At 50.2% G+C, this 21,697-nt stretch overlaps 1 protein-coding gene and 1 pseudogene across 3 annotated transcripts in view; both read left to right on the top strand.

Moving 5' to 3' along the window:
• The window catches only part of LARP1 (La ribonucleoprotein 1, translational regulator), a 125,340-nt gene that overhangs the window by 41,570 nt on the left and 62,073 nt on the right, over positions 1 to 21,697 (top strand). The window contains exon 1 of one of the 3 annotated variants that reach the window (XM_058677560.1): positions 19,486 to 20,343. The exons of 1 other annotated variant lie outside the window; for it this stretch is intronic. In XM_058677560.1, the coding sequence (XP_058533543.1) occupies positions 19,905 to 20,343 (439 nt within the window). In that variant the 5' untranslated portion in view covers positions 19,486 to 19,904. Of the gene's footprint in view, positions 1 to 19,485; positions 20,344 to 21,697 lie in introns of those variants that run through there. One more of the 3 variants, XM_058677559.1, reaches the window with a different exon arrangement.
• On the top strand, positions 1,178 to 1,689 carry LOC101529049 (small ribosomal subunit protein uS10-like; annotated as a pseudogene).

Here is a 21,697-nt window from a genome sequence, read left to right as displayed (position 1 = left end):
CATAATGGTAACCATTCTTTTGAGATCTGTTACATTATTACAGCTTTCCCTGTCTACACATTGCCCTTTCCTCAGGATGTAGCTGGTCCTGGGAAGTGTGTGTGTCCGTGTATGTGTGTCCAGGTTGGTTGTTGTGGGTAGTGGGGTTAGTATGCAGGTGAGGAAGGGAGTGTTCCACGGTTTCAACCCACTCAGGGTCCATAAGATTATCTCATTTGTTGGCTCAGTCTGAACTCACCTGGAATACTATGTGGTTTGAGATTTCTGGAAGGACATTGTCCTTTGTCTTATCTTTGAAACAAATGAGCTCCAGGGAGTAGATGGGTTATTATTTGACCAGTTTAAGCAAAGCCTAAATTGTATGTTCATGACTGTTGCAGAGACTCATGAACAGGATGGGAGGTGAGTACTTTGTGTCGTCAAAATGTAAATTCCACAGGCAGGCTGTCGATACTAGGCTTTGGAGTCAAGTGGCTGTGGGTTTGAAAACAGCTCAGACATAATACATGACTTTATACAAGCTACATAAATTCTTTTTTCTCATCTACAAAATGGGTTTAATAATAATACCTACCTGTATTATGTGAGATAATACATGAAAAATATAGACATCTTGCCCTAAATGGGAAACACTGCTATTGTTACTATCTTTTGTTTTTAAGACTTATTTATTTTTGTTTGGAAGGCAGATTTACAGAGAGGAGAGACAGAGATTTTCCATTGGCTAGTTCACTCCCCAGATGGCTTCCCTGGCCAGAACTGGGCAGATCCAAAGTCCAAAGCCAGAAACGAAGCTCTTCTTCTAGGTCTTCCATGTGGGTGCAGAGGCCCAAGGACTCAGGCCATCCTTCGCTGCTTTTCCAGGCCATAAACAGGGAGCTGGATGGGAAGTAGAGCAGCTGGGACACAAACTATTATCCATGTGGGGTGCCAGTACTTGCAGACTGAGGCTTAAATCTACTGTGCCACAGCTCCGGCCCCTATTATTATGATCTCAAAATGAACTATTAGGCATGATTCTAAATTTCGTGCAAAATAAGACTTAAAAAATATGAATTCAAGATCTTCCTGTTTTGTGGAAATCTAGACAGAGGCTAGAATAAGGTCAATACTTGTTGTTTTACTAAGTGCCAAAAATATTCCCTTGAAAGAAGTATAAGACCTTTTTGGGAAGACGCTGTCGCTGCTGCTGGGAGGGCTGCGTCGGCCACTCCGGCTCCTTACTCACCGCTGTTCGCTCTCGCCGAGGAACAAGTCGGTCAGGAAGCCGCACCGCAGCCATGGCTTTTAAGGATACCAGCAAGACGCCCGTGGAGCCGGAGGTGGCCATCCACCGCATCAGGATCACGCTGACCAGCCACAAAGTCCCTGGAGAAGGTGTGTGCTGACTGGATCAGAGGAGCAAAGGAGAAGAATCTGAAAGTGAAAGGGCCAGTTCGGATGCCTACCAAGACTTTGCGAATAACTTCCAAAAAAACGCCCTGTGGGGAAGGGTCCAAGACCTGGGACCGCTTCCAGATGAGGATCCACAAGCGGCTCATCGACCTGCACAGTCCTGCGGAGATTGTGAAGCAGATCACCTCCATCAGCATTGAGCCAGGAGTGGAGGTGGAGGCCACCATCGCAGATGCCTAAGCTCACCCACTATTTTAATAAATTGATTGCCGGTTGTTAAAAAAAAAAAAAGAAGTTGAAGAATACAGATTAGCAAAAAGAACAAAATTAGTAGTCAGAAACAACAATCTTGTGATATATACACTAATGAGTATAATTTGTATGTATTAGAAGAGGACATTTGACAAAAATAGGATCATACTGCACAGAGTTTCATAACTAGCTGTTTTTCAGTGAGATCTTCAGGCAAATTTTTGTTTCTTTTTGTTGTTACTGTCATCATGGTAGAAGACATAGCATAAAATGTACCATTTTAACCATTTTTAAAGCACATGTGCATAATGTGAGTATATTCAGTGTATCCATAGTGCTCTGAAACAGAGTTCCAGAACATTTTTATATTGCAAAATGGAAACTCTGTATCCCTTAACAATCAACTCCCCTTCCTCCTGTCTTTATACCCTGGTAACCACCCTTCTAGTTTCTATGACTCTGACTTCTTTAGGTAGTACATGTAAGTGAAGTACTTTGTTACGTCAAGATGGCTTATTTCACTTAGCAGTGTCCTCAGGATACATCTGTGTTGTAGCACATGTCGGAATATTGGAATATTCTCTCTGTCTTTTCAAGATTTATTTATTTTTATTTGAAAGGCAGAGTTACAGAGAGAGGGGGGAAAACAGATAATTTTCTTCCATCCCCTGGTTCACTCCCCAAATGGTCACAATGTCCAGATCTGGGTTGGTCTGAAGCCAGTAGCCAGGAGCTTCTGGGACTCCCACGTGGTGCAGGAGTTCAAGGACTTGGGCCATCTTCCACTGCTTTCCCAGGTGTGTTAGCAGGAAGCTGGATCAGAAATGGAGCAGGCAGGACTCAAAACAGCACTCATATAGGATTCTGGTGATCCAACAGGATGCTTAGCCTACTGTGCCACTGCACTGGTCCCAGAATTCCCTTCCTTAAGAAGAAAATACTTAGTATTCATGTTTGAAAGAAGGAGAATCTGAATGGGATCTTCTGCCTGTTGATTTACTCCCCAAAGAGCCATAACAGTGGGAGTTACCAGGCTGAAAACAGCAGCCAGAACTCAGTCTAGACCTCTGTTGTAGGTGACAGGGATCCAGCTGTCTGAGCCATCACTTGTTGTCTAAGCCATAGCTGGGAGCCGGGGAGTCAATCCGTATTGCCTACAATCACTCAGCAACTGCTTGAGCCATTTCTCACCTGCTACTTCCCTGGGTGCAGGTCAGAACTAAGCCAGAACCAGGAGCATGGCTGGGACTCAAAGTAAGCACTCAAAATTGTAGTGCAGGTCTCCCAAGTGGCTTCTAAACCACCACACCAGATGCACACCCTGGTGGTTCAATTTTTAATCCTTTAAGAAATCCGCACCTTGCATTCTATAGCAACGGCCTCATTTCCACAATGCATGGGATGGAGACTGAGGCGTGACGGCGGTGTGGTACAGGTGAGTCTGGCATCTCATATCCCGCAGAATGCCAGTTTAAGGCCTGGTTGCTCGGTCTCCAGTCCAGCTTCTTTCTTTCTTTTTTTTCTTTATTTTTTTTAAAAAGATTTATTTATCTTTATTGCAGAGTCAGATATATATACAGAGAGGAGGAGAGACAGAGAGAAACATCCTCCATTCAATGATTCACTCCTCAAGTGACCGCAATGGCTGGTGCTGCACCGATCCAAAGCCAGGAGCCCAGATCCTTTTCTGGGTCTTGCAGTTGAGGACGGCCCAATGCATTGGGACCCTGCACCCGCATGGGAGACCTGGAAGAGGTTCCTAGTTCCCGGGTTTGGATCGGCACAGCACTGGCCGTTGCGGCTCACTTGGGGAGTGACTCATCGGACGGAAGATCTTCCTCTCTGTCTCTCCTCCTCTCTGTATATCTGACTTTGTAATAAAAATAAATAAATCTTTAAAAAATAAATAAATAAACAAAAAATATGCTAGGGAAGAGGCTGAAGATGACCCTAATACTGCCAAAACATGGGAGACCAGTTGAAAGTTCTTGGTTCCTGGTCCAGATCTAGCTGTTGTGGCCATTTGTGGAATGAACTTGTAAATGGAATATTCTATCTTTTCTGTCACTTTGCCTTCCATTAAATAACAAAAAATAAAATCCTAGAGAAACTGAAGAAATAATCATTGTAACAATGGACAGTGATGGCTGAATTCAGCCAAAGCAGAGCCTACATCCTGTAGAAGTGTATCTCAATGCTTGTGGTCAAGCCCTTCTCAAAGTTTTTGTGGTTTTTGTTCTGTAACACAAATGGAAGAAAATGCTAAAGAGATTAGCTTCAGGCCCGGCGGCGTGGCCTAGCGGCTAAAGTCCTCACCTTGAACACGCCAGGATCTCATATGGCACCAGTTCTAATCCCAACAGCTCCACTTCCCATCTACCTCCCTACCTGTGGCCTGGGAAAGCAGTTGAGGATGGCCCAATGCTTTGGGACCCTGCACCCGTGTGGGAGACCTGGAGGAAGTTCCTGGCTCCTGGCTTTGGATCGGCTCAGCTCCAGCCATTGAGGTCACTTGGGGAGTGAGTCATCGGACGGAAGATCTTCCTCTCTGTCTCTCCTCCTCTCTGTATATTAGACTTTGCAATAACAATAAATAAATCTTTTTTAAAAAAGAAAATAAAAGAGATTAGCTTCAAATTCATTAGAAGCACCAAAAATACATGATTTGCCAAACCACGTTTAGGTTAGCTTTTCTGATGTATAGAGGTCAACATGCCTTACTTAAATTGCTAAGGGGTTTCTCCCACAAACCAAGACTAAGCCCCTCACATTCAGGTGGTTTTCTTCCCCTTCCGAAACCTGCCAGTCCTTTCTCCTCGGAGCTGCACTTGGACAGCTCTTCTTGCCCCCTTTTGGGGTAGGACCCCAAGACTCCCGGAGGGGAAGTATGTGCTCTCACAGCCTGAGGTGAGCCCACCCTCTGGCGTTCCAGCCCTGCGTTCTTCTCATTGGCGCCTCTGTTGCAAGCCCACCGAAGGAACCTTCTGGTCCAAGAAGATCCCAAAATGACAACACTCAGGAGGTGGCAGTTACGCAGTAATAGGCATTTATTTATCCCCCTCCCAGGATATCCCCAAAGCAGACTGAAGGCTGTTCATTTTAGGCAAGAGGAAGCAGGAGCGCAGAGACCTATCACAGCTTAGTCATGTTCACAGTGAGTGGACTGCAGAGCTGGGGTCCTGCTGGGGCCCTTCACCCCTCTGCCAGCCACACCAAGATGCTGATGAGAGAACTTTACAAAGCTGTTTGGTGACAAGATGAGCAACCCCCGATAGGCAGTGAGGCCCCTTTCAGCAAGGCACTTGCAGTGAATCAAGGCTGAGGAATATTCAAAGGACAGTTCAGTTTAAGGCCAAGTGTGAGGCTAGGCATGCTGGAAGATTCTTTCTAACCCAGGACTTGATGAAATCTCTCAAAGATTCCAGCCTTTCAGATGAGGGCTATGACAAGCTCTGCTGTTTCTGGGGTTTCCTGATGGAACATGCTTTCCCAGCCCATCCAGCCTGCCCACCCTCCACTTTCCCTGGCCATGGACTAGTGAGCTAGGAGAACAGGTGGCTATGCATGGACTATTGTGGAAATCAGACAGCATGGGCCCCGGCCCAGGACTGGGAGGAGGGGGAGCAGCAGTGTGCTAAATTGCAGGGTGTCCGCTGTCCAATTAAATCAGTGCATTGTGTGCCTGCGCTGTGGAGACACAGCACTCGGGCTTGCTCCTGGGCATGAGCCCAGCTGTTAGTCACAAAGCTGCAGCCCGAGTTCCACAGCACCCCCTCCGGCACCCTTCGTTCCACACGTGGAGGTGTGGAGGCCCAGAGAGGGGAAGCAGCTTGCCAGAGATCACACAGCAGCCACTCAGCACATCATTGCACTTGGCCCTGGGGATACTAATGGTAAGCGGAACAGCCCCAAGCTCCTGTCTCACAGGAATCACACATTAGTGGAACAGGTAAACACACAATACCAGAGATTGCCATCAGAGCTATGAGGCAGGGAAGTACTGCAAATTGATCAGAGGGGTAGGGATGGTGTCTCTCTCTGAGAAGGGGCTACTTAATCCAAGACTTGAAAGAAGTGCACGGTGTTGATGACAGACTGGGATGAGTAGGAATGTAGTAGGGATACTGTAGTGGGATGAGGAGCCGGTCCATAAGCAGTGGATGCAGAAGGGCTCCAGAGCACACAGGGCTGTGGGCCAAGGTGAGAGGCCTGGAGTTTGTGCTTGGAGGGGTGTTTTTTGGGGTATGTGGGTTTGTGGTTTTTTTTTTTTTTTCGTTTGGCCAGAGAGTGGCTGACATTACTATAACATTTTCTGCCCTTCCCAGATATGGGACTCCCTGGGGGCTGTTACCTTGGAAATTTTCAGAAAACACCAGGCAATGCTGCCCACACAAAATGAGCTGAATTTTCCTGGTCTTAATCTAGTGATCTCTGTGTGCTTTGCCACATCACTCATGTTCGTATGAAGTTCCTTTTTCCTACCATGGGTCTCAAACAGACCCAGACATCTGAGTGTTGCAGGAAGCAGCGAGTCTTCCTGATCCAGGGCCGATCCCTGGGAAAGCAGCCAGGCAGCCCCATCACCTGTGGCCTCACTCCTGTGGTCAACATTCATCCTTCTTGCTAGCAGGTATAATAGAAAGCACTGTCAAGACTTCTCTGGCGGGCCTGGCCTTGTGGCACGGAGAGTTAAGCCACAGTTTGCCACCTGGAATCCTATATTAGAGCGTTAGTCCTGAAGGTCCCAGCTGCTCCATTTCCCATCCAGCTTCCTGATAATGTTCCTGGGAAAACAGCAGGTGATAGCTCAAGTACTTGGGCTCCTGCCACCCATGTGGGAGACCTGGATAAAGTTCTTGTTTCCTGGCTTCAGCCTAGTTCAGCCACGGTCATTGCGGACATTTTGGGGAATGAACCAGTTGGTAGAAGATCTCTTTTTCTCTGTCTTTCCCTCTCTCTCATTACTCTCTCAAATAGATACATCTTGATAGAATGGGAAGAAATTTTAAGGTATTTAGACTTTTTTTTTAGGTATTAGAAAACTCAAATCCAAAAAAAAAAAAAAAAACCCAAAAACAAAGATTCCACAGGAGGTGGCATCAGAACCAGACTGGAAGGCAATTTGCATTTTTTTGTTTCTAAAGATTTATTTACTTTTGTTACAAAGTCAGATATACAGAGAGGAAGATCTTCCGTCCGATGATTCACTCCCTAAGTGAGCGCAACGGCCGGTGCTGTGCCGATCCAAAGCCGGGAACTAGGAACCTCTTCCGGGTTTCCCATGCGGGTACAGGGTCCCAAAGCTTTGGCCCGTCCTCAACTGCCTTCCCAGGCCACAAGCAGGGAGCTGGATGGGAAGTGGAGCTGCCGGGATTAGAACCGGCGCCCATATGGGATCCTGGGGCGTTCAAGGCGAGGACTTTAGCCGCTAGGCTACGCTGCCAGGCCCTGCAATTTGCATTTATAGGAAGGGAGGCAGTGTCACAAACCTGAGGCAGGGTTCTGAAAGGGGATCCTATGGAATGCTGGACCCTAGCGATCAAGTTTGGAGATGCTGTCATTACTGCCTCCATCCTAAAGGTTTACCATGGATGTTAGAGGCCCTGAAGCAGTATGCAAGAGAACACTCATTTAGTGTTGCCTAGCTCTGTGGTTCCCCAAGGGACCCAATGATAGAACGCCATTTTGGTATACGCTTATTCTAATTCTATGGAATTCTCCTTGAGGAGGAAAAAAAAAAAAAGCCCGTCTGCCAGGCTAATACTGATGGTGCCATAAATGTCAGCTGCCTTTGGTTTGACTGTTATTACAACAGTTCCTACCTTGGCTTATGTGATGGCACTCCTTCCAGGTACATTGCTCAGTCATCACAGATGACACACATCACTCAGTCACTCTATGCTGGGCCCATCTAATCACATTAAAATTCAATTCAAAAAACACTATGTGAGCCAAAAATCACATGCCTGTGGACTGAAAAGGACCAACAACTTGCAACAGCTGGAATATTCTCTGGTGGAGAAGGGCAAGGGATTTGGAATCTTGAGAAGTGCTTGAGCTTCCGTTAACTGGCTGCAGAACTCCAGAGCAAAGGCCTCACCTTTCTCAGCCCCAGTGACTCATCGTTGCAGGATCTGAAGAATGCCTTCCTTGGGGCCCGGAGGCATGTCCTCGCAGCTGTGGGCGCCAGTTCTAATCCCGGCAGCTCCATTTCCCATCCAGCTCCCTGCTTGTGGCCTGGGAAAGCAGTTGAGGACGGCCCAAAGTCTAGGGAGGTTCCTGCACCCGCGTGGGAGATTGGCGCAGCACTGGCCATTGTGGTCACTTGGGGAGTGAATCATCGGACGGAAGATCTTCCTCTCTGTCTCTCCTCCTCTCTGTATATAACAATATATATATATAAAATATCTATTATATAAATATAATAATATTATATACAAATAAATTATATAAATTATATTATATATAAATAAATATTTAGGTATTTATTAAAAATTACTAAATTTTTATAAAAAGAATGCCTTCCTCAACTTGGTCACTTTGTCAGTGACCAAGACCTGCTTCATGACAACAGTGAACATTGACCTAGCAATGCCATGTGCACTCTGGGTACCTTCAAGGGCAGAGGCTGTTAGTAGCCCCCCTTCATGGGTAAGAAAAATGAGGAGGGTTGCCTAACGTTCCAGGTAGCATGGTTTGGGGCTTGTTTAATTCTCCTAGGCATAATGAACTTATCAGGCAAATATTTCCCTTGCCTCCAAGACTCCAGAGCTCAGAGAAGTAAAGCAACTTGGCTGAGGTCACACAGCTAGAAAGTAGACAAAGCTGGGCCTACACCCAAATCCTTGTCATTTTTTTCTGTGCCACACGTACCAGATGGGCAAGTGACCTATGAAGAGAACAATGTGCTGGTGTAGGGAGTTTTGTTCCCTGGGGCAGGGACCATGTCTTGTCCTTTATTGTTTCCAAACCAGTCCCTGGGGCAGGGGCCTCCTGTCCTGGAGATGGGTCCTCATGCCTGACTGGGTGACATTTCTGTTGAGCAATCCCTCCCTATGGCTGGGCGGGGCTATGTTGCCAGGGAGCCTCCTGCCTTCCTTTTGGCTTCTGACTTCCCCTTGTCTCCTTGAGCTTCAATGTTTGCTTTACTGTTTATTTTCATCTACTCTGAAAGACAGAGAAACAAAGCAAGCAAGAGCGCACTTGAATTTTCTGCCAGGCTGAAGCCAGTTTCTGGAGTTCCTGGATGGAATTCCTGTAGGTGGCAGGCACTTGAACCATTATCCTCCGACCCCTGGGAAGCATTAGCAGGAAGCTGTATCGGAAGAAAGTAGCAGAGACTCCAGGTGGCCTTTGGATATGGACTGTGGGCATCCTAAGCAGTGGTTGAACATGCTGTACCACAGTTGCTACCTTTTGAATGCTTCCTGACCCTAGACTATGTGAACATGGTTATGTGAGTTTGGCTGGGACATGTTGCATTTTCTGCGTATGCTGCCTGTCTTTGATGGGATGCTTACTGCTCTGGAAAGGGGGAGTGAGACCTGAGTTCTCCTCTTAACATGAATGAACAGTTACCTCACTTCTTTGGGTCTTGACTGCCACATGTGAATTTTCACGTCTGTTTGGCTGCCACCAAAGCTGTCCGGAAAACACATAGTGTGATATAAATAGCAGGTTGTTCACTGTAATATGAGACATCCCTTAGGTGCTCAATAGATAATATTCAACTGACACCAAGGGCAGGATTTGCAATGATGTGTGGATAACACCTAAAAAACAGTTAGGGTGGGCCCGGCACGGTGGCCTAGTGGCTAAAGTCCTCGCCTTGAATGTGCCAGGATCCCATATGGGAACCAGTTTTAATCCTGGCGGCTCCACTTCCCATCCAGCTCCCTGCTTGTGGCCTGGGAAAGCAGTTGAAGACAGCCCAAAACCTTGGGACCCTGCACGCGTGTGGGAGACCTGGAGGAAGTTCCTGGCTCTTGGCTCTGGGTCGGCTTAGATCCGGCTGTTGCGGTCACTTGGGGAATGAATCTTTGGATGGAAGATCTTCCTCTCTGTCTCTCCTCCTCTCTGTATATCTGACTTTGTAATAAAATAAATAAATCTTTAAAAAAAAATACACCAACATATTGCCAGTGACTGCCTTTGAGTTGTGGATTTACATGTGGGTTTTTGTTTTTGTTTTTTGTTTTTTAAAGATTTATTTATTTTTATTACAAAGTCAGATATACAGAGAGGAGGAGAGACAGAGAGGAAGATCTTCCATCTGATGAATCACTCCCCGAGTAAGCACAACGACCGGTGCTGTGCCGATCTGAAGCCGGGAACCAGGAGCCTCCTCCAGGTCTCCCACATGGGTGCAGGGTCCTGAGGCACTGACCGTCCTCGACTGCTTTCCCAGGCCACAAGCAGGGAGCTGGATGGGAAGTGGAGCTGTTGGGATTACATCCGGCACCCATATGGGATCCCGGGGTGTTCAAGGCGAGGACTTTAGTCACTAGGCCATGCCTCCGAGCCCCCCTTTTTTTTACTTTTTTAAGATTTATTTATTGGACAGCACAATGACTCTGTTCGCTAATCCTCCCCCTTCAAGTACTGGCATTTAATATGGGCACTGGTCCGTGCCCTGGCTGCTTCACTTCCCTCCCAAGCAGCTCCCTGTTAAGACCTAGGAAAGCAGCAGAGGATGGCCCAATGCCTTAAGAGACTCCTGGCTCCTGGCTCTGGATCAGCTTAGCTCCAGCTGTTGAAGCCATTTGGGGAGTGGACCAGTGGATGGAAGGTCTTTCTCTCTTCTCTGTAAATCTGAGAATTAAATATTTATTTCAGTTACCGAGACATAGGAACACACACACACACACACACACACAAACACAGCCAGGAGCTGGGAGCCTTATCTGGGTTTCCCACACTGGTGACAAGGGCCCAAACACTTGGGCCATCTTTTGTTCCTTTTTCCAGGACATTAGGATCTGGATCAGATGTGGAGCAGATGGTACATAAACTGGCGCCCATCGCTGATTCGTGTCCTGGCTGCTCCACTTCCCACCCAGTTCCCTGCTTATGACCTAGGAAAACAGTGGAGGATGGCTCAAACCTTAGGACCCTGCAACTGCATGGCAGACCCAGAAGAACCTCCTGGCTTTGGATTAGCTCAGTTCCAGCCATTGCGGCCACTTGGGGAGTAAACCAGTGCACGGATGTCTTTCCGTCTCTCTGTAAATCTGCCTTCCAATAAAACAACAACAAAAACTGGTGCCCAAATGGGATACACAGGCTGCACCTCACCTGTTACTCCGCAACAACCAGCCCCAGGGGTTTTGCTTTGTTAGATGTGAACTTTTTTTTTCTGTTTCTTAAAGTTAGCACATTTTATTTTTACATTTTGTCATGTGAAATATGTTTAGCACATGGTCCTTGACAGTGTTTGCTGCTCTCATTTCTAACGCTGATATGATCTGGAGCAATCCTAGACTCATTTATTCAGTCTTGTCCACTCTGCGAGAGTCACTGCTAGTGAGTACTACAAACCGCCTTGAGAAGAGTGAAGCATGACTCCTGTCTTCAAGAAATATATTTTAGGAGTCCAGTGTTGTGGTGTAGTATGCTAAGCTTCTGCCTGTGGTTCCAACATATGTGTGCCGCTTCAGGTTTTGGCTTCTCCTCTTCCAATCCAGCTGCATACTGTTGTTCCTGGGAAAGCGATGGAAGGTGGCTCAAGTGCTTGGGCCCCTGCACTCATAGCTCCTGCTTTCAGACATGCCCAGGTCCAGCTGTTGTACCCTTAGAGGAGTGAGCCAACAGTGGAAGCTCTCTCTCTCTCTGCCTCTCTGTCTCCCCTCTTCTCTGTGTAATTCTGCTTTGCAAATAAAAATAAATCAATCTTAAAGCAAAAAGATACATCTCATCTAGGGGAGGGTATTATGGTGCAGCAGTTTAATCAACTGCTTGTGCTGGCTGCATCCATTCTGGCTCCTCTCTTCTCGCCCCCTTGCTCCAAGAGTTATTTTTTTATTTATTTGAAAGGCAGAACTACAGAGAGAGAGAATGATTCTTCCATCTGCTGGTTCACTCCTCAGTCAGCCTGAAGCCAGGAGCCAGGAGCTTCTTCTGGGTCTGCCGTGAGGGTGCAGGGGTCCAAGGACTTGGACCATCTTCCATTGCTCTCCCAGGCCATCACACTGGAACTAGATCGGAAGTGGAGCATCTGGGAGTAGAACTGGTGCCCATATGGATTCTGGTGTTGTACGTAGAGTCTTAACTTACTATGCCACAGTGCTTGCCTGAAAGCATTTTATGCTTAGGCTCAAAGTGTAAGTAGACAAAATGGAAACGGGAAGACATTATTGGTGATAATAAAAATAATGAAAGCTAATATTTACTTAGCACATGCTATGTACCAAGCATTCTGCTACCAAATTATGCACTTTGGGGTAGATGTTGGCCTAGAGGTAAAGATGCCAATTAAGATACCATATCCCGTATATCCAAGAGCCTGGATTTGAGTCATGGTTCTGGTTTCCAATTCCAGTGTCTTGCGAATGCACACCTGAGAGGCAGCAGCTGTTGTACGCAGTGCATGTACATGAATCTCTGTCACATGGAGAAATGAAAGGAATGGTGTTACCCTGTGGCCACAGTGTACATGAGTGGCTGGAAGGCAGCAGGACAGGAAGGTCAGAGTCAGGCTCCTTGTGTGTGAAAGTGGCCATTTTAAGCTGAGGTGGAGCTGGTCAAAGTCCATTACAGAGTCAGAGAGCTGCCTGGGCAGGGTGGAGTTCAGTTAGTGGAGAAGCTCGGAGGGAAGTCCAGGGGGGGAAGTGGGGTCGGGGGCAAGAGGCTGCATGGGTACAGTTGATGAGGGCAGAGTGGCCCATATCAGTCTCCACCTCACAGTCGTGAGTGTATTGTAAGTGAAGATTCCATCATACCCTCTTCATTGCACCCTTTTCCTTCACCAGCCCTCTTCTCTCTGAGCCCACTTCCTTATCTGTAAAATGGAGCTAATCACACTTCATGGTAAAGGGTTGCTAGGGTTCTAGAATGAGTATAAGGGCATTTTAAAAAAGTTCCTGGGAAAATGAAATTCAAAGATATTCCTTTTTATGGAGAAGAATTTTTATATTCCTGATTAGGTTTTTCATAGTACCTGTGTACCATGAACTTCATGAAGACCCCGTGTGTATATGGATTTCTATCTTCTTTTTGTTTTCACCCAGATGAATGAACTTTCATTCCACTGTTGATGAACTGTTTGAAGTAGCCTGGTGTTTATGGCAACAGTCAGTTCCTGTGGTCCCCCACCCCTACAGCAGCATCCTCCTTCTATGTTAGTTGTTGCTTTTTTCTTCACAAGAGGTCTTGACTGAGCCGCCTCCCAAGAACTGAAAGAATTTCATGGCATGTACCAGAAGGCCCACGAGTCTGTAGGGTCTGGGAAAACACTCCCCAGCCAGCACTGTTTGTTTTGGCCAAGGCCCCTCCCTTGGCTATTCCCACTCTTCTCCATGTGCCTGAAAAAAGAGCCTGGTACCCAAGATCCCATGATATCAGAAATGATGCAGCCAAATGCTTTCAGAGACACAAGGTCCTTTGGAAAATCAAATTCAAAGAAGGAGAGAAAATAAACAAAACAAAACCCCCGTATATCCAAATGAGTTCAGTCTTCTTTCTGGAAATGCACAGCTAACTCAAGAAACCATTTCCCCTCCTTTCTTCCCATGGGCTTAAAAAAAATAAAAAGGATAGGTTGATGTTTCATGGAGACTTTATTTTATTTCTGCACAAAATCTGGATGGACAGATATTAGGCAGCCCTTCTGTGGATGGAGGGAGAGCTGCACCAGGCTCTGGAGGCTAGCCGGCATCAGGCAGCGCAGTCTGCAATGGAACCCAACTGACAGTCTCCTTAGCCCTCAGGGGTTTATCTCCTGTCTTCTCTGTTGTATTGGAAGGTGTCCACGCTGGGAACAAATAGGAATGGAATCAGCTATGAAGAGGACCTGGTTTATGAATTTTCAGGCTTGATTTTTGTCAGTCATGTGTTTAAACACATGGTGTATTTAGACCCTAGGCACAAACTGACCTGTTCCTTGTCGTTTTCTGTATAAGGCACATTTTGTCTTACCGCCTTCTTTCGTCCTGAGGTCTCACACTGCTTGATTATCTTTTCTCCCTAAATAAATTATCTTTGGGAGAGGTAGGATTCAATTTTTCGATTTTGTATCTTCTGAGTGCTATGTATTTGATGAATTTTCCATAATTACTTACAGAGATGTTAGTGAAAGCAGGACAGGCAGGGAATATGGTTTGGTGGCAAGAACAGCTTTTGAGGGTCCTTGCCTTGAGCACACCGGGATCCCATGTGGGTGCCAGTTCTGTTCCCAGGGGGCCTTGTTTCCCATCTAGCCCCCTGCTAGTGGCCTGGGAGGGTATTCGGGGACAGCCCAGGGCCTTGGGTCCCTAAGGCCCTGTGGGGGGCTCAGAGGGAGCTATGGGCTCCTGGCTTTGGATTGCCTCAGCTCCCGCTGTTGCTGTTGCAGCCACTTGGGGATGAATCAGCGGGCTGGGGATCTTCCTCTTTGTCTCTCCTCCTCTCAAGAGATCCGACTTTGCAGTGAAAATGAATAAACCTTAAAAAAAAAAGCTCTTGAAAACTTTTTGGAAAATGGAGGTAAAAGATTTTGTTTTTAAGATTTACTTATTTTTACTGCTAAGTCAGATGTACAAAGAGGAGAGACAGAAAGGAAGATCCTCCATCCAATGATTCACTCCCCAAGTGGCCACAATGGCCAGAACTGAGCCGATCCGGAGCCAGGAGCCAGGAACTTCTTCTGGGTCTTCCACGCGGGTGCAGGGTCCCAAAGCTTTGGGCCGTCCTGGACTGCTCTCCCAGGCCACAAGCAGGGAGCTGGATGGGAAGTGGAGCTGCCGGGATTAGAACCAGCACCCACATGGGATCCTGGCGCATGCAAGGCGAGAACTTTAGCTGCTAGACCACTATGCCAGGTCCAGTAAAGGATGTTTCAAGGGATCTTTTTTTTTTTAATTATGATTATTGGGAAGTCGGATATATAGAGAGGAGGAGAGACAGAGAGGAAGATCTTCTGTCTGATGGTTCACTCCCTAAGCGGCTGCAACAGCCAGAGCTGAGTTGATCCGAAGTCAGGAGCCATGAGCCTCTTCTGGGTCTCCTATGCAGGTGTGGGGTCCTAAGGCCTTGGGTTATCCTTGACTGCTTTCCCAGGCCACAAACAGGGAGCTGGATGTGAAGCTGGGCCACCAGGATTAGAACTGGATCCTGATGTGAGCAAGGAGAAGACGTTAGCCACTAGGTTACTGTGCTGGACCCTCAAAAGATCTTTAAAAAGTTGAAGAAAAAGGCAAATTATGAAAAGACTGCATGAATTTCAGAGCATTTTTACATCAAAACAAACATCTCAATTTGATTTTACACAATTTTTTTGGAAGTACTTTTCCAGTTAACAGAAGGGGCTATTTTTTTGTTTCAAAGATTTATTTATTTTTATTGAAAAGTCAGATATGCAGAGAGGAGGAAAGTCAGAGAAGAAGATCTTCCGTGTGATGATTCACTCCCCAAGTGACTGCAACAGCCAGTGCTGTGCCAATCCGAAGCCAGGAGCCAGGAACCCCACCCCCGGTCTCCCACGCGGGTGCAAGGACCCAAGGTTTTGGGCTGTCTTCAACTTTCCCAGGCCACAAGCAGGGAGCTGGATGGGAAGCAGGGCTGCAGGGATTAGAACCAGCACCGATATGGGATCCTGGCACATTCAAGGAGAGGACTTTAGCCGTTAGGCCACCGTGCCAGGCCTGAGGGGGCTATTCTTTTTTTGTTTTTTGTTTTTTAAAGATTTATTTATTTTTATTACAAAGTCAGATATACAGAGAGGAGGAGAGACAGACAAGAAGATCTTCCCTCCGATGAGTCACTCCCCAAGTGACCGCAACAGCTGATGCTACGCTGATCCGAAGCCGGAAACCAGGAACCTCTTCTGGGTCTCTCACATGGGTACAGGGTCCCAAAGCTTTGGGCCATCCTCAAGTGCTTTCCCAGGCCACAAGCAGGGAGCTGGATGGGAAGTGGAGCCGCCAGGACTAGAACTGGTGCCCATATGGGATCCTGGGGCGTTCAAGGCGAGGACTTTAGCCGCTAGGCCATGCTGCCGGGCCTGAAGGAGCTATTCTTAATGATTTGATCATCAGTACTATTTAGAAGCAAGTATATACAAAAGGACTGCCACATCTGTCCAAAATTTAAAAACTGAATTCAAATCTCAATTCCATTATAAATGAATTTATTAGGACCAGAATAATGGCTTAATTGGTTAATCCTCCACCTGAATGCCCCAGCATCCCATTTGAGTACTGGTTCATGTTCCGACTGCTCCACTTCCCATCCATTCCTCTGCGTGTGGCCTGGAAAAACAGTGGAGGATGGCTCAAGTCCTTTGGCCCCTGCACCTGCAGAAGATGCTCCTGGCTCCAGGCTTCTGGCTTTAGATTGACTCAGCTCTGGCCCTTGCAGTCATCTGGGCAGTGAACCAGAAAATTAAAGATCTTTCTCTTTCCCTGTTGTTCTCTCTGTAAATCTACCTTTTAAATAAAACAAATCCTTTTTTTTTTTGGTTCTTTTATTTATTTTTTTTTTTAAATTTTAGATGATGTTAACATGGTTGATCAGAGTAGGATGGATCAAGGGTTAGTGAAAAGTGGTTGTGATAATTATTTCCAAACTTTCTGTATTTCTTGTTTCGAGGGGGAGGGGTTGAGCTGGGATAAGGCTAGAAGCCATGCCCAGCCTCCCAACCTCTCCAGTACACAGGGATTGAAAATGTTCACCTGATTCTAAGCCAGGGTCCCAATGCAGCTGTACTCTGAGGGTTCTGCCTGGGTGGTTTCGATAGTTCTGAAATGTTAATTTTGCCGATACCAGGATGAGGGACCCCTTTCAATGTCCATTGGCTGAGATAGTCAGCCTCGGAGTCTCCATCCGCTTAGATGTTTGCTGTCATTGTTTGGCCGGGGTTGTTGTCCAATTTGTTCCACGAGACATCTCATAGGTCTATTCCTCCAAGCATGCAGAGCTTGCCTAGTGTGACCCAAGGTCCCGCCAGCGCATCTTGGCATCTGGCAGGTTGAAAGTCCGCAGTCGTGGGCCTAGGCTGCCTTACCTCCCTTCAGCCACCACTATTTGGTGTTGGGGGGATGGAACTCCTGTTTGACACACCCAGCGCGACCCAAGGACCCTCCAGTGCTTCTTAGTATCTCTCAGGGTGCGGGCCTAAAAGAAAAATGAAAAAAAATAGTTCTTCTATCTGCTGCTTCATTCCCCACAAGACCGCAACGCCCAAAGCTAGGATAGGCTAAAACCAGGAGCTTCTTTCAGGTCGCCAGCATGGATGCAGGGGCCTAAGAACTCAGGCCATCTTCCACTGTTTTCCCATGCACATTAGCAGGGAGCTGGATCTGAAGCGAACAGCTGGAACTGTAACCAATGCTCACATGGAAAGCTAGTGCTACAGAAGGTAGCTTAATATGTTATGACACAGCACCAACTTCCCAATTCCATGATTTAAAAGTAACAAAATATACTGGATATAGGATCTAGAGAATGAGGTAGGATGCCTGGCTCTGCTGTGGATTCTGTGTGTGTTTGCATCTGTGAACTTCAGCTGTGTTGCCTGCAAAGCTAGGAGGTTGAGTAGCCACTGCTCTTCCCAGCTCATGCAGCCTCTAAGACCACAGTGTAAGCTCAGGCAGGAGGTGGTTCCCTTTCTTAGGTGGGGGGGGAGGTGAGAAGGAGCACCTTTGTGGAGGGGGAGAAGAGGGGAGGAGGGAAGGGGGTCCTGGCTGTCAACCCTAGTGCTCCTCCAGTCTTCATGCTGCGCAGCCGCCAGGCTCCTCTGCCTCTGACTGTTGGGGGGTGTGAACCACTCTGTCTTTTCAGAGCCCTCCCACCCCCACTGTTTGTATGGGGTGCTTCTCCACTTTATTTCAAGTATAAAATGTAGGGGGGAAAAAGGGAGCCAATGACTGTTTAAATCCAGAGGTTAATGTGAATTAATACCTGCAGGAAATATTTATCAATAAATGAAACAAAAGCACACCCCAGCAGCAATGCACAGCTTACCTCTAATCAAGGGTGCATGTGAAGCCCTTAAGGAGAATTTATCTTTAATCAATAATTTCCCTTAGTATCTCTGAAGTATACAGAATTTAGACAACACTAACCCACACTGCCTCACTTGCCTCTTCTCAAAAGACCACAGAATGGGAGCAAGTCAGGCATTATCTGCACCTTTATTCCGTCAGTGGATGAGGGTCTGAGGAAAGTGTGGAGAGCTGGCCAGGGTTTCCAGACCCAGTGACAGAGGAGTTGGAAATAAGGCAGATTGCCTCGTTCTCCCCAGCAGTGCTCACCGGTACTCCTCGGTACTCCTCGTTACAGCCACCCTACAACCTGGCCTCTGCCTTCTCTGTGATCCAGCAGATGTGGAGGTGGACGCTGGTCTAGGCTGTTAGGTGGCCAGCAGGTTCCGCTTGGAGGTGGGAACTTGTCTGGGAGAAGTGTGGGGCTTCCTGGACACACAGAAGTCTGGGTCCAGTCCCAGCCCCTGCCAGATTGCTGATACTGTGAAACCTACCTTCAAGTTAGTCCTCCCTCATGACCCAAACTGAAGCAGTAGATTGACTATTACTGCCTTCACAGACACTAAGTAAGCGTTTATTGCTGTCTTCTCTTTTGCCACCACGGACATGTGAATTCCATGAGGACAGGACTAATTTCACTGAGCTTCCTAGAATCCTGCCGGGCTCAGTAAATATTTATTGAATTGAACTACACTTTAGTTTGAAACCGCAGTCATGCACTGCTCCTTCTGGTTTACAACAGGGAAACTAAGTCTCGCCGAGGTGCTATGGAGCTGAAAGTGGGCAGGGCCGGGATACAATCTCACATCTGTGGAGTCCCAATCGAGTATTGGTTCTACCCCTGCCCAAAGCAATCCTTCATATAAAACGAAACCCACTTGAAAGAAGACACTTCCTGCTCATACATGCTCCGTTTCGTGCAGGGAGTGGGGGGCTTCGTGGGAGTGTGAGTTACTGGTAATTGCGTTCCCAAGGGGAAAGGGCACGTCTCCCAAGCCCCAGGATGACCCATCTCTGAGCAGCCTCCCGGCGGGGGCCCGGCCGGGAGGAGCCCAGCACTGTCAGCGGAGGTGAGCTCTGCTTGCCCAAGGTCACTCGGGCGGGGCCTGCAGGGGCCAGGCTTCCCCAAGGGAGCCTGAGGCGAGAGTGGAGGGTGTCGGTGCGTCCTCAGAGCAGAGACCCCTTCTGAGCAAATCGGCGGTCAGGTGAGACATTAACAAATCCTTTCCCGAACCTGGCATAAAAGTCTGTAAGGAGTGCTAGCCGACCGAGCCGGCCGCGTGGCCTGTTCCCATGTGCTCCACCTGCGTGCGCTCTCACGCGCTGGCCCTTTAAGGCACCTCCCCCTCCCCCCCCGCCATTGCTCCTACTTCGCCTTTGCTCCCTCCTCCTCTAGAATTGCATCAGGCACGTGCTCGCCCCCGTCCGGTCGGAGCTCCGCCACCCCCCCACCGCCCGGCCCGGGAGGCGCCCCGAGGACTCGGCGGTGAGGGGCGGGGCGCGGGGCGGGGCCGCGAGGCCGTGCGCGCGCGCGCCCGCCGCCTCCGCCCGCCCTCCCGTCGCCCAGGGCCGGCCCGGCGGGCGCGCGCGCGCCGTCCCCTCCCCTCGCCCGCCGCGTCGTGAGGCGCGCGCCCGCCCGCCGCCTGCCGCGGATCGCGTGGTCAGCTCGGCTCGCCGCGCCTCTCCCCCATCCGTCCATATTGCTGCAGCCCCCGAGCCGGGAAGCCCGGGCCGCCCCGGGGGCGGGGGGGAGGGTGGGACGGGACGAGAAGCTTGCCAGGCTCGGGGTGGGGGCGACTTGTGAGGAACGGGCGGGGGGGGACGCGCGCCGAGGAGGCCTGGACCGCAGAGTGGGGGGCCTTCCTCCCCCCCCCCGCCCCACCAGCGGGCCTCGGATCTACGGCGGCTGCACTGACTGGGAAGGGGGGCCGCGCCTAGCGTGAAGCCCGATTCTTCTCCGCAGGGACTGGGGCCCAGCGCCCCGGAGGAAGGCGTCGCGGGCGCCCTGCGAACCAAGTTCGAGGCGGGGGAGGCAGCCTCGGGCGCGCCCGGCTTCTCCGGGGAGGGGGGGCGGGCGCGCAGATGGCCACTCAGGTGGAGCCTTTGCTGCCGGGGGGCGCCCAGCTCTTGCAGGCCGAAGAGCACGGGGGGCTGGTGAGGAAGAAGCCCCCGCCAGTGCCTGAGGGCAAGGGCGAGCCCGGGGCGAACGACGTCGGAGGGGGGGAGCCGGACGGCGGCACCCGGAGACCCCGGCTGCCCTGCGCCAAGCCACACAAGGAGGGCACCGGGCAGCAGGAGCGCGAGAGTCCGCGGCCGCCGCAGCCGCCTGGCGCTGAGGGCCCGGCCGGGAGCGACGGGGAGGAGGGCGGCGGCGTTGAGCCGGGCGCTGGCGGAGGAGCAGCCGGAGCCGCGGGCGCCGGGCGCCGAGACTTCGTGGAAGCCCCCCCGCCCAAGGTGAACCCGTGGACTAAGAACGCGTTGCCGCCGGTCCTGGCCACCGTGAACGGACAGTCCCCTCCAGGTGGGTCTCCTTATTTTCTCTCCTGGGGTCGAGGGGGCCTCTTCCGGGGACACGGGCGTCCCCTCCCCCCCAGAGGCCTCCGGGGGTCGGTCCCTGGTCGTGGTGACTGGGATTTTTTAAGTTACTCCTGGCTAATTTGGGTCGTCTTGCCTTCCCCACCCCCCACCCCCCGCTGCATGCTTGGGAACCTGCCCCGCCGGAGGGCCTGGCCTCCGGAAGGCCACCGCCTGGGCCGCCGCGGTGAGTGGGCAACGGCGTGGTCCGGGCCTACCTCGCCGGAGAGAGGGGCTGGGTGCTGGAGCCGGGGAAGGGCCTTTGCCCCCGCCGCGCGTTGCTCTACGACGGTTTCTGGTGGGCACCTTCCTGGGAGGCCCACTCTCCCGCCGCGCCCCCGTTTCGGTCGCGTTGCGAGCGTCCCCACGTTGTAAACGCTTAATGAGCATATGTCAGGGGCAGCCCGGCGCCGGGCGCCGGCGGGCCGCACCTCTAGACTCAGGATTTAGAAGTTAGCAAGTTTGTTGTCGAGGAGACGGTTTTGGGCCATAGGATCGCCATTCGAAGACGGATTGAAGTCTGTTACAGGGGAGGACGGGGAAAGGAGGAAACCCTATGTGTCATTGAATTCGGTGAATTCCCTCCGATCCTTTGCGCCTTCCTCCTTGAGAGGGAGCCCCGCGGCGAGTGTGCTGGGGGAGCCGGTTAGGGGCCGGCGGAAAACCTGAGGCGGGTGAGGGGCCAGCGGCGACACGAGGGGCGTGTGGCCAGGGGAGGGAGTGGCCGGGCTGGGCGGGCGGGTGACAGTTGGGCGCCATGCGCCGTGCCGGCGGCCCCCGCGGGCTGCTCGCGGACACCGGGCCTTGTGCGTTCGGCGCGGGTCGCGGCGGCCGGGGCGGGAGGCGGGTGCGGGCCCGCGGCGCGAAGGGTGCGTGTGCGCGGGTGTAAGTGCGCGCCCCCTTCCCGGCATTCCTCCGCAGCCGGGACAACGTGGTGCTCTCCGCGCGGCAGCGCATGTGACTGCCGGCCGGAGCGCCCCAGGCTTCCCGTTGCCCTCTGCTTTGGGGTGTTTTTGGACCCGGCCCGTTGGGGGAGGTGAAGGTGCTGCAAATCCCGGGTGAGCGGTGTTGGCGTGGGGAGAGAGGTGGTGAGAGGTGGTGCAGAATATGGAGTCCGCACCCGGAATGGATCGTAGGTTTAGGTGGGGGCGCGCCGTCTCTTCTGGATTGGGGTTCTTTTGAAGTAGGCCGGTACTAAATCCGCCTGGGAGTTGTGAAACGATGGTCAGTAGCCCTGGCCCTGGTGTTCTCAAACCTTCTTCCCTAATGCAGTGGCTCCTTAAGGCCGACTGGTTCAAATA

This window comes from Ochotona princeps, chromosome 19 (assembly GCF_030435755.1).
Source record: "Ochotona princeps isolate mOchPri1 chromosome 19, mOchPri1.hap1, whole genome shotgun sequence".
Lineage (NCBI taxonomy): Eukaryota > Metazoa > Chordata > Mammalia > Lagomorpha > Ochotonidae > Ochotona > Ochotona princeps.
The sequence above is the reverse complement of the archived record's forward strand: the minus strand, read 5'-3'. Positions and strand labels throughout refer to the sequence as shown.